Source organism: Mustela putorius, unplaced genomic scaffold (assembly GCF_011764305.1).
Source record: "Mustela putorius furo isolate JIRA1106 unplaced genomic scaffold, ASM1176430v1.1 tig00000788_pilon_pilon_pilon, whole genome shotgun sequence".
Taxonomy (NCBI): Eukaryota; Metazoa; Chordata; class Mammalia; order Carnivora; family Mustelidae; genus Mustela; species Mustela putorius.
This window is the reverse complement of record NW_025421481.1, coordinates 2,002,268-2,015,205: the sequence shown is the minus strand read 5'-3', so window position 1 is coordinate 2,015,205 and position 12,938 is coordinate 2,002,268. Positions and strand designations below refer to the sequence as shown.

General features: G+C 46.2%; 1 protein-coding gene across 5 annotated transcripts in view; it reads left to right on the top strand.

The window, feature by feature from the left end:
• Positions 1-9,493, top strand: part of TXNRD1 (thioredoxin reductase 1) — a 123,173-nt gene extending 113,680 nt beyond the window's left edge. For all 5 annotated transcript variants that reach the window (XM_045084758.1, XM_045084759.1, XM_045084760.1 and 2 more), the window contains one exon: positions 7,555-9,493. In XM_045084758.1, coding sequence (XP_044940693.1) covers positions 7,555-7,617 — 63 coding nt within the window. In that variant the 3' untranslated portion in view covers positions 7,618-9,493. The remainder of the gene's footprint in view (positions 1-7,554) is intronic.
• The last annotated feature ends 3,445 nt before the right edge of the window (positions 9,494-12,938 follow it).

The window sequence follows — 12,938 nt, the reverse complement described above, 5'->3', positions numbered from 1 at the left end:
ATAAGTGACGGTGGTGGGTTGTGGTCAGAGGGAGAAGCAGACTCCCCCCCCACTGAGCGAAGAGCCTGATGCAGGACTCAATCCCAGGACCCTGGGATCATAACCTGAGCTGAAGGCAGTTGCTTAACTGACTGAGCCACCCAGGTGCCCTGGTGCAGATACCTTTTCAAATTGGTCTTTTTTGTTTTGGGGGGGTACATACCTAATATTGGACTTCCTGGATCATATAGATAGTTCTCTTTTTAAGGAACCTCCGTATTGTTTTCCATAGTGGTTGCAACAACTTGTATTTCCCCCAGCAGTGCACAAGGTTCCCTTTTCTCCACATGCTCGCCAACACTTAATTCTTTCCTTTTTGTTAATATCCATACTAATAGGTGTGAGCTGGTGTCTCATTTTAGTTTTGATTTGCATTTCCCTGATGATTAATAATGTGGAACATTTTTTCATATACTTGTTGACCATTCGGATGTCTTTGGAAAAATGTCTGTGCAGACCTGCTTGTTTCTTAATTGTATTTGATTTTTTGCTATTGAATTGTATGAATTCTCTGTATATTTTAGATACAAACTTCTTATTAGATATATGATTTACAGTTATTTTCTTCCATTCAGGCAAGAGGGGAGTGTTTTTTTTTTTTTTTTTTTTCCTCCCTCAGTAAGTACTACTTGCTTGCAAATCAGATTTTGAGAAACCAAAGTCTTCTGTTCTCCCAACCATGGAAGTATTTTTTTACAGCATCTTGAACAAGGGAAAGTGAAATCTGATTTGTAGGGAGCTTTAAGGGATTACTTTTTCTGTGTTAGATGGTAGGTCTGACTTGGACAATCATTCAGTTAGCTACCAGATCCAGTACTTTTCCGTGTCTGGCTTTATGCTGTTGAGATGTGCCGCCCACAGTGTTACTCGTCCACGTGAGATCCGGGCAGAAGGGAAGGGAACAAGGGTGGGGTAGGAACTTGACAAGCTCTCTGACCGTATCGGAGCTTGGCGTTTAATTTTACATGCCTTTTAAAATTTTATTTTCTGATACATTTTTATTGGATTTCACCAATGCCAGTCCATGGGTTGAATTAGAGGTAATAATAAGTTAAAAACTGGTCCCGAGCACTGTTTTAAAGTGTTGAGAACGAGCCACAGCTCTGGGCCAGCCGTGGGTGGTTTGCGGAGTGAGTCACTGAGTGCTCTTCATGGCGTTCTGATAACAGAACAGAACCCCCGCAGTTGAGCAACCAGCTTTTGGTTCTGAAGTGTCATTAGTGAGAAGAGTTGGCAGATTCCTCAGTTGAGGAACTGCTCTAGAAGGAGGGAGTACTGTTGTTTTGACTGAGATCTCTTTGGTGTCAGTGTGGGTAGTGGGGAGGAGCCTGGAGCATTGTCTGTGTGTTAGCGTTATTCAGTGTGAAGATAGCGAGGTGCTGATTTATTCGGGATTTCTGAGCAGCAGTAATTGAGTGGGAAGATGACTGCACATCATTTAGAGTAGTAATTTCAACTAACCAAGTTTATTTGTAGGGGAAAAATAATAGGCCATGAGGAGAGAGCATTAGGAAAGACCCCAGTGAAATGTTTTTAAGTCAGTCTTTGTGCTGAACATCAAAAATTTTAGTTTTCAACATGATCGCAGCCTGGAGTAGGGGGGCTTGTGAGATGGGGCTGCAGTGGCGGATCTGAAGGTGAGGGGCGTGCCTAACAGCAGCACTTGACCTTTGTACGTGTCCTTTGTGCTGGCACAGAGAAGCATGCAGGGGTGGCCTCTGTGTTCATTTTAAAAAGATGTGTTTTTATGAAAATTCTAAAGAGGCTACATGCACACAAAAATCTTGTAAAAATAAGGGTGTCCGGGTGGCTCAGTTGGTTGAGCAACTGCCTTCAGCTCAGGTCATGATAAGTCCCACATCGGGCTCTCGGCTCAGGGGAAGCCAGCTCCCTCTTCCTCCAGCTTGTACGTGTGCCTGCGCGCTCGCTCTCTCCCACTCTCTGTTTCTCAAATAAATAAATAATCCTTTAAAAAATTTTTTTAAATCTTGCAAAAATTCACCTTATCTTTTTTTTTTTTTTTTTTTTTTTTTTTTTTTTTTTTTTTTTTTTTTTTTTCTCATTTAGACTGATCAGCAGTGTGGCACTTTGGCTTTTCCACATCTTTACCATGACCATGTTGTCAATACAAGACAAATAGATAAGCGCTTTTTAAAAATTCTTTTAAAAACATTCTGTATTTTTGATGGGTTTTCTTTTCTTTTCTTTCTTTCTTTTTTTTTTTTTTTAAGATTTTTAAATTTATTTCTTTGACAGACAGAGATCACAAGCAGGCAGAGAGAGAGGAAGGGAAGCAGACTCCCTGCTGAACAGGGAGCCCGATGTGGGGCTCGATTCCAGGACCCTGGGATCATGACCTGAGCCGAAGGCAGAGGCTTTAACCAACTGAGCCACCCCGGCACCCCTTGATGGGTTTTCTTTTCTTTTCTTTTTTTATTCTTTTTAAGAGAGAGCAAGTTTGTGCGAGCTGGATAGGGTAAAGGAGAGAGAATTTTAAGCAGTCTCTGCACTGGCGTGGAGTCTGACCTGGGGCTCCGGCTCACCACCCTGAGATCATGACCTGAGCCGAAATCTGAGTCAGCCACTTAAAACTGACTGAGCCACCCAGGCGCCCTGAGTTTCCTTTTCTTTCCAGATCTCCTTCCAGTTCTGTTTCTAAATTAATTTCTGAGAAATAAAACTCAAGCTTATAAATTCAGAAGCCTGAAATTTGCTGTAATATATTAGCTGGCTTTTATCCTTCTTCCTTTATAATAGTTGAAGCCAGCATGTTTGATGGTATTTTAAATTGCCCATGATATCATCCTAACACCTCTGTTTTCATTATCATATATTGTCTTTCTGTCCTTGTCCACAGTTGCATATTTATTTTAAACAAAGGTATTTTATTGCTTTTCAAAAGAGTTGCCATAGCTTTTACAGTGTTATCAGCATGAATTTAGTAGGAGTGCTAATAAAACTGTTGCAAAATTCAGTGTAATTTTTTTTTCCTGTGTTAGTAAAAAAGGACTAACTGTAAAGAATTTTTACATATCTTTGCCACCGTATTTTTTAATGAGGTGAATTGTTTGTATTTTCTTCTGGCTTCATTTTTTTTTTTTTAAGGTTTTATTTATTGATTTGACAGAGATCGCAAGTAGGCAGAGAAGCAGGCAGAGAGAGGAGGAAGCAGGCTCCCTGCTGAACAGAGAGCCCAATGCAGGGCTCTATCCCGGGACCCTGAGATCATGACCTGAGCCGAAGGCAGAGGCTTTAACCCACTGAGCCACCCAGACGCCCATTAAAACATTTTAATGTTTTAAAATACTGTCTATTATTACTTGGGTTTGAATTTTTTAAGATGCTTATAATATTGGTATATATATACCATATATATACATACACCATATATATGGTACATATTGTACATAACAATATGTACCATATATTGGTATAGAAGAGGTTAAAAAGACTTTTGTCACTACTTTTCTCAGTAATGTTCTGTTTTGTTTTGTTTGTTTGTTTTTTTTTTTTGTTTTTTGGTTTGTTCCTCTTTTACACAAAAGTTTTTCTCCTTTTATTCAAAAGTAGTTTGGGTGCTGATTCCTATTGCTTTGACCTGCATATGTCAAAGTGGCCTTGATTTCTTTGCTCTTTTGTCTTTATATTAAAAGCTGGGAAACCAGTTACTTCTCAGGAATCAAGGGGGTAGCTGACCAGAACGTTTGCCCAGGTGTGTCCAGGTGCGCCAGCGCAGACGTGGGTACTCGATGAGTACAGTTTCCTCACGGGACTCTCTCAAACAAGCCCTGGCCTCCCATCTCAGGAAGACTTCGTGGCTGGCGAGGGTCAGCCTGGGTGTAGGGGAGGCCAGTTGCACTCCACAGAAACTTAATGCTGTTCTCTCCAGCCTACTTGGTGTGACCAGTAAGGTTTGGCTTGAAATCTTCATTGTACTCAGTAACCAAATATGCTTCTATATTTAATGAACTCAAAGCCCTTCTACATTTTCATGACTGGGCAGTACAGATGGACAGTCTGGGTGGTGGTGGTGGTGTTTTGCTTATAAAAACAGGTCTTTTCCGTGCCGGTGCCCTGTGGTTGTCCTGGGTCAGCCGCACCTGCTCCCTTCCCTCCAGGGCCCGACTGGTAGGAGTAGCCCCTTCCCAGGGCATCTCTGGCTAAGTCACAGAGGGGAAGGAGGTGTAGGTGAGCACACCTTGGTGCTCACACGGTTACGAAGCGATGCTTCCTGCTTCCATACATGATCCCAGCCAAAGCAAGCCCTGGGCGCCTCATGTCTAATAGGATGAAAGTGTATATTGTGTGATCCACACGACAGGTCTTCATGAGGCTGTTTTGGAAATGAGCAAAAACTTCCCGATAGTTCAATCAGAATTTTAAGATGTGAGTTAAGTATCTGTGTTACCACAAAGAGCAACCAGATACGACAGAGAAGCAGCTATGTAAACCTCATAATTGCTTATCAGCAGGAATAGAGACAGAAGCAGCGTCCATTGCAGATGTGTGGCCTGGTGATGGCCGTCACTGAGAGCTGCTGGATGAAGGGAGAGGGAGGTGCGGGTCTGAGACAGGGTGGGTTGGAAGTGTCCAGGAAGAGGTGTTTGTTAGGTCTTACTGGTGGGTGGTTCAGGAGGGACACAGTGGCTGGAGAGATGGTGCCTAAAAGGGAGAGTGGACTGAATGAGATATAATGTGAGGGTGTCTGAGTTGGGGAGAGCTGGGGCGGAAGCCTAGGGCAGTGCCTCCCGGCCTCAGTGGCGGCATTGGTGCAGCATAGCTGGCCTGCGAGCTGGGGGAGATGGGAGTTCAGCGTGCCTCCGTGCCACGGCGGGAGAAGCCACGGTCATTCTCATGGGACGAGAGAGGAGAGAGTTGTTAAAAGGGAGGTGAGGCGGATGACAAGAAGTGTTACAGAGGGCTGTGTGAAGGGAAGACTGCAAGGTGCCCTCTGGGTTTGGCAGCCAGAGGGTTCTTGATGACCCATGGGTGTGGCTGGGACCGAAGCCAGATTTCAGTGAAATGAGGAATCAAAATAGACTGTAAGTACCAACAGCTTAAGATTTAGTCTGTAAAGAGGATAAGAGACGTTGGTGGTAGAGATGATCACAAGGTCGAGGGAGAGGTAGTTTTGTTTTTGTTTTTGTTTTTTTTAATTAATGCAATGTGAGCCAGTTTAAAAGCCCAGAAGGAAGAACCAATGGAAAAGGCAAGGTCAAGAATAAAAAGGGGTGGGTTCAGGTGACACAGGAAATAAGAACTTAAGGACTGGGACCCAGAGCCCAGCCTGCTACAAGGAGGGGCGGGGCTTAGAAGAGTTGGGCTAGCCGGGGGTGGTGAGTTAGAGGCTTATTACCCTCTGGTTGCATTTCCCTCAGCCAGAAGACCCTCCTGTAGCATTTTTGTAGGTCTAGGTAACATTTTTGTAACATTAGTGTAGGTCTGATAGTGACAAAGTCGCTTAGCTTTTGTTTGTCTGAAATGTCTCCATTTTGCTTTCTTCCTGGAGGAGGGAAGTTTTTGTTGACCATAGAATTCTAGGTTGACAGGTTTCTTTCTTTTCTTTCCCCTCATCATTTAGTACTTTGAGTCTATGCCAAGTACCTGGGTTTTGTTGTCTTCCTTTAAAGAGGACTGGGTTTTCTTGTGGTCGATGGTTAATGTCCCAGTAGATCACTTGATCCTCTGGAAGCTTGTCTTTAAGCTTTTTTAGGGTGGTCTAGAGTAGCTTTTACTCTGGGGCTAGCCCTGTTTTTAGATGGGGCTTTTTGAGGTCGCTCCTGATGGCTCCAGGGGCCCAGAGAAGTCTCTTGACTGCAGTTGGTGCAAACTGGAACGTTTCCCAGCCCTGAGTGGGTTCTGGTGCTGGTTCAGTTTGCAGCTCCGGTGGTGCTTCTCTGGCTCCTGGGGTCCTGCCACCGGGATGTGCATAGCTTGGTATTCAGGCAGAGATGAAGGGACAGTTCTTTCTCTGGGTAGCTGCCTCCTCTTGGGCATTTGGCCCCACAGATCCCAGCCACCTCAGCCTCCCCAGTCTCCACTCCGTTTCTCCAAGTCCCCGAGATGTCTGTGCTCTCTCTGGGCTGCACCAGTGTCTTTTAAATGCTTCTGGGTAGAAAGCTAGGACTGTTGAAGGCTCACCTTGTTCCCCCATTTTGGGTGATTTCCTGTTGTCTGGTGTCTAAAGTAGTTCCATGAGATTTGTCCAGAGAGCTTGTTTGGTACCGATTACTCCATTCGACCACGAATGGAAATCTGTTTCTAAATATGTACGAGTATACGCTTTTAAAAATTTTGACCATAGGGTTCCTGTTTGGTAAAACTTAGGAAGATAAGCAACTGCTGGTTAGTTGACCATGCAGACGACTTCTAGACTTTGGGTTTTGCCAGAAATCCCCAGTGCATTGCCTGCATTGGTGTTCCACAAGAAATTCTACTCTGAAACAAGCCCGCATTAGAATGAATCACTTGGGACTCCTGCTAAAAATGAGATTCCTGGGTCTGCTGTAAGTCTGCTGTATTAAGATCAGTATAATTTCCGTGTATTTTAATCTGTGAGTAGACTTTGCTCACTGTAGAATCATTGTTTTTGTGAATAGATGCTCTAGGTCCACAAGCACCAGATGTTTTCAGGGATGTGACAGGAGACAGGCTCCTCTGTCACTGCAGATGGTAGTATCAGTTGGCCTGGCACCTTGGGAATCCAGTCCCATAGAAGTGACCCTCCAACCCAGCAATTGTACCTTAGCTGTGGGTGCAGGGAGACTGCTAGAATGTCACAGAGTGTATTGCAAATAACATATTAGTAATACAGGAGCCTGGATATGTAATTGGTAATATATTCACTGTTTGAATAATTGGGTTCTGTGGTATACAGTGTACATAGAATGCTGTAGTTAATTGAATACTGTTCAGTGCAGAGTAGAAGAATTAGAGCTCTTTGTACCCGTATGGGTGACTGAATTACAGAAATGCAGGTCAGAGCCAAGGAAGCAGGGGGCAGAAGAGTACATACATCATTTTGCTATTTAGGGGTAAAGTCTTTAAAAACCCCCAGAAGATGTGCAGGAGATGTTAGAGGAGGAGTGGTAAGCACTGACAGGGGAGGGGCGTGCACAGGGGCTCTAACCACGTTTGTAATCCCCAAGGTGAGCAGGCACACGGGTGTTTGTAACCGAGTACGTTATGCCTTTCTGCGTATCCAGACTCTCCCACTATGCGTTTCTTTTAGAGAATTGACAAGCAACTTGGGTGATGCGTTTCATTGCTTTAATCACGCCCATGGTAATATAAAGTTAATATAAGTTAAGTTTTTGTCTCTTTCACCTTGGTTTTAAATGTTTTTTCCCTTTTATCTGGAGAAGCTGTGATATCCTTGGTCATGTTACTTTTGTGCTGTATTCATTTTAAGTAGTCCCTAAGTCACTCTTGACGGCTACGGTGTTACCTGCTCTGCTCCCTGTTAAGCTCATGTCCTCCTGTGTCTGAAAATCTCCTGCTCTCTCCTCCCCGCAGGTGTTCACAACTCTGTCGGTGACCAAGCGCTCTGGGGGAAACATCCTACAGGCCGGCTGCTGAGGTTAAGCCCCAGTGAGGATGCTGCCGCCGACACTCCAGACCACCACTGTGTTTCCTTGCCCAAATCCAAGGGGAGGTTTTAGGAAGGGTCTTGGACTTTGGCACCTGCATGTCCTGTGCTCACAGCTCCCAAGGCCCCCTTGGATCTCCTGGGTAACAGGTGGTGTGTGGAAGACGGGCAGCGTCCCACTGGGGTCACCGTGACGGACTGGAACTGACACTCGGCAGGGCATCGGTGCGGTGCGTCCATGAAGTTGCTGACCTCAAGCCCGTGTGGTGGGCAGTGACGGAACAGCTGTCGAGCAGTTTCAGCATGACCTTCCCTTCGTGGGTTTGCTGATTCTCACTGTTAAGCTTTCTACTGTTGATTCTTTTTTTCTTTTTTCCTCCAAGGTGTGAATGATACTAGAAATGAGAAGTGTTAGTAGTCGATTTTTGTCCAAAAGCCAGTCTTGGCTGGAGTATGCAAGTAAGATGCCTTGTGCATGGGAGGCGCGATTTGGTCCTTTGGAAGCTGCGTAGGCTTGTCCCACACGAGAGAACTGCCCCAGGATTCCCGGGTCCCGTTCCCTGTGACCGACCGTTTAGCAGGGTCTCCCCTGATGAGTTCTGTGTCAGAACAAGTACAGTTAGGGTTGAATCTGGCCACGTTTGCTCCGTGCCCTGTGTCACCGACTATTTTCAGTTCTGACTGTGTTTAGGAAAGGAGGTAGCCGCTTGGCCGGCCTGTTGGAAGTAATCTCCAGCATGTGAGCTGCCACTGGAGGGGGATTCCCACCAGGATTCAGCAGGGAGGCAGAGTTGCACCTTAAACGGGGAAAAACAATAAATGTTTTCCTTTATATAGTTTGTGTTGGTCTAAGTGAGCTCTTTTGCAGTAAGAAACATTTAACTTGTGTAATACTTTTTTGGGGTAACTTTAGCTTTAAGCTAAAAACACAGACTATCACGGCCTTATTTTTCACGTGTGCTTTGTATCTGTCCCTTCCTGTGAGCTGCATTCATAGGAAAATAGGTCTTCCCACACCTAATGATTTAACTCTTTTGTGGTAATTGCTTTTTTAAGGAAGCTCTTAATGTCATAAGTTATTATTTTTGACCACAGGTGGATGTGAAGGATTTTCATTTAAAAACCAAACGGTTTTGAGTTTTTTCTGTTCAGTAAATTACTGGTCCTGGCGGAATCGTGGCGGAAGTGTTTATGCTCCATTAGCTTTGCAGCTTGTAGGTGACGGAGAGGGATTAGCTCCGCAGCTCTAGATTTGTGCGTGAATGTGCGGACTCTTCCAGGACTACGTGTGGGCCACCTTGTCCCTCTCGAAGTTGGATTTGAAACTTGTGCTGTGGCCATCAGGTCTCCCGCCAGCAGGTCACCCCTCCCCTCAGCCCGGATTCTCGGTGGCAACGCCAAGTGGCTGATCCACAGTACATTTCTTGGTCACCTCAGGGAACATCTGCGTCTGCCTGGCACTTAGTCAGCAGAGTGCCTCACCCTGCCCCTGCGGCTCTGCCTCAGGCCCTCACCCATGCAGTTCTTTGTAGACCAGAAGGAGAATGGGGGGAAACTGAGGCAGTTGACTGTTCAGTTTTATTTATTTTTAAAAAAATTTTTTTTTTTTCCCTCCAAGCCTGCCAGTCTCAGAAGTTAGAACAATAGGCAGTATGATATGTTCGTGCCTAATCATGTTGTGATTCTCTCTTAGTGGAATGGAATGTTTGGCCCCCATAAGAAGGATTATACTTTATCGGCTTGTCTTATTTACATTCTATAATTGCCCACTGTACTGAGATTCATGATTCATATTAAATTCTATGTATTTTGTTATATATCTTCTGGAAAAAAAACAATGTGAAACATTAAAAGGTATTAATATCCCCGGCGTTGGCCTTCTTACTGCGCGCGGGACGGACTTCGGGTTTGGTGTTGACGATGACGACAACTCACTGCCAAAGAAGCTTCATGGAGGCCGTGGGGGTTTATGTTCTAGTGTTTCTGGCTTTTCGGATTCTGTTTTTCAGCTTACCCTGATGGGACTGCCCAGTCTTGACCTTTAGGGTAGTAAACCCCACCACCACCACCCCCACAAACCTCCCTCTCAGCGCTCGGCGTGTCCTTGGCTGCGCACCTCTGTTCCTTGCCCACAGAGCGGCGTGCAGCTGTGTGATCCGTCCTTCCCCTCCGGCCCCAGCCATCCTCCGGCGAACCAGCTGCTTAGGGCCGGTGGCAGCCTCTGGCCATGTACAGTTGGTCGCGCTGTGCAGCGTTCACGTGAATGCTGACTCCGGGGCTCTGTTGACTCACTTGTGTGCACTTCATTTTCTTGTGTGTAGGTTGTTCAGCAGAAACCCCTCTTGTGTGAGTCCTTAACCAAAAACCTTTCCAGACCATTTCTTTTCCGTCCCGAGTGATCGCGGAGTGCTAACAGTAAGAGCCAAATGTGTGTTCTCTGCAGCCGGTGCCAGGCACTGAGGCTCGATGCGTACCGGCACCTTCAGCCTTCGGCCTCAGACTGCTCTGTGGGGCAGTGCTCCCGTCCCCAGCCCTTCGCAGACAGGCTGAGGTGGGAATCCTTGCTCAGGGTGGCCCGGCTAGATGGTGGTGTAACAGGGTTTTGAAGCAGAGCTAGGTCTATGACTGACCCGGGCCCCGCCTCATTGCCACCTTTCCATGCTGCCCGCCGCCCCCCTCAGATGAATGGGAACGTTAGGAGCTGCTGGAGCCATTCCGGGGACTGCTGGCTTGTCACAGGCCACGGTGCAGTGCGGTCAGGGACGATTAATCAGATGTTGTAGCACTTCTCCCGACTGGCTTTTACACTGCCAGTTTCTTACCACGCTCTAGCCAGGATGTCACTGCTCACACTTCCCTTGCCCCAGGCCCTCAGGATCTTCCGGAGGCCTCTAAATTGGCACACAGTCCCCTGCAGGCCCAGGCCTGTCACCTGCACCTCTGACCTCTGCTTTCCTTTGCTAGTCTGTGCACGCCGGCTCTGTGCTGCAGATTCACTCTCCTGACCTCCCGGCTCTGGATCGCCTCCACCAAGGGCTGTCTCCTCCTACACTCGGTGACACTGTGTTTTCCTAGAGGACTTTGACTCCACATGGAGACTGGTGTATGTGACTTCAGGTCGGTCTCTACACCTCGATGATCAGGGTTCTTCACCTCTTCCCCCCAGCATCTAAGACAAGGCCCTGTGAATGCACAGAAGCAAGCGCACTGCAGAGGCACTTTAACCTTAACATTCTGTGATCTGTGTGGCTGCCGGAGCTAAGCTGAGGCCCGTATCAGGACCTGTCAGAGATGGCCACTTCAGGGAGCCTGTTCCTCTCTTCCTCTTACCCCGGAACTTTTGATTCAAATGTTAATGAGAGTAGAAAGGGCAGGGACAGAAGACCAGTCCACCTCAGTACTGAAGAAAAAGGCACAGTAGACTGCTTTGAGATACCGCTGCATTCTAGCTACAGAGCAGATTTCCAGTCTGACAGCAGCCAAATGTTGGCAAAGACGTGGAGCCAATGGGACATTTATTTATTGCTGGCAGGAGTGTAAATTAATTGGTACAGTCACCTTGGAACACAGTTTGACATTACCCAGTACTGAGTTAAACGTGCATGTCCTGAGACCCGTTCCACGCTCGGTTACGTACCCGTGCACACGTATGTGCACCAGAAGGCACCTACGAGAATATTCATGGTGCTGTTGGGAACAGCAAAAGTTGGAACCTGGGAACAGCCCCAAGAGCTATCAGTCAAGAACAGACACACGGATTGTGGTGTTTCCATAGAGTAAGACTACAGCAAGAAAAATACAGCGTCACACATCAGTCTAAAGCAGTCGTGTGTAAAAGCCATGAAGGAAAATGTACAGTGTGACTCCACTGCGTACACAAACGGAGAATAAAGCAATGTCTGTATATACACTTAGAGACAAAATTGGCATAGCACCGTAGGGGAAAACGAGAATGAAAATTCAAAATGAAGAATATGGAGTGTAAGCTGGTGGTTGCCCAGGAAGGCATGGAATGGAGGTAGGGTCAGGAAAGGGTACCTAGGAACTAAAGATTTCTTTTCTTTTTTTTTTTTTTTTTTTTTTTCCAGTTTTTATTTATTTGGGAGAGAGCAGGAGCTGGGGGAGGGGCAAGCCGAGAGTGCAGAGACCAACATGGGATTCTCTTTCCGACTGAGCCACCTAGGTACCCCTGAAGGTTTCTTAACCCAGGTGGAGAACTTCTGCACCTGTTGTATCAATATATTGTTTGTAGAAGTTCATGTGTATCTACTCAGTAGTTCTTCCAACAGCTGTAAAAGGGCTGACCTGGGCAGCTTGAATGTTAGAATGCCAGGGAGCGGGGATGTATCCACAGAGGTTCTGCATTAGGAACTAGGAGACCAGACTCTAAGAAGAGAAAATATTTTATTTTATGCTTTATGGATCCAGTGGGTTTGTTTTTGTTTTTGTTTACAGATTGAAGGTTCGTGGCAACCCTGCATAGCATGGATGCCCTTGATCCAACAGCTTTTGTTCACTTTGTGTCTGTGTCACATTTTGGCCATTTTTGCAGTCTTTCAAACTTTTTCATTATCATATTTGATGGTGATCCATCATTGCAATCTCTTGTGTTACTGCTGTGATGGTTTAGGGGCACCGTGAACTGTGCCCATACGTAACTGGTGTGTGTGTTCTGACTGCTGCACCCACTGGCCGTTGTCTTGTCTCCCTCCTCTTGCATGAGACACAGAGTCTCGGAAGTGAAGCCAGTTAATAACGCTGCGGTGACCTCCTCATGCACAAGTGGAAGGAAGAGTCACTTCAAGCCAAAAACTAGAAAGGATTACGTTTAGTGAGGAAGGCACGTCGACAGCCGAACCAGGCCAAAAGTGAGGACTCTCGCTCCAAACAGCCAGATTGTGAATGCAAAGGAAGAGTTCTGGAGTTTAAAGTTCTCCAGTGAACACACAAGTGCTAAGAGAGCCGAACAGCCTTCTCTGATGGTCTGGATTGAAGACCAAACTGGCCACAGCATTCCCTCAGGCCAAAGGCCATCCAGAGCCAGGCCCCAACTCCCTCCAGTTCTGTGAAGGCTGAGAGGAGAGGCAGCTGCAGAAGAGAAGTTTGAAGCTAGAAGGGCTTGGTTCCTGGGGTTTAGGGAAAGAAGCCATCTCCATAGCATAGGAACAAAGAAAGTGGTTTCTTGGTACAGAATCTACTCCCCGTGAAGATTGTTGAAAGGGCAACAAAAAATTTAGAATATCCCATAAACTTAGTTACTAAGTGGCAGAGTTCGAGAGAATTGACTCCCAATTTTGGAAGAAGTTCTACT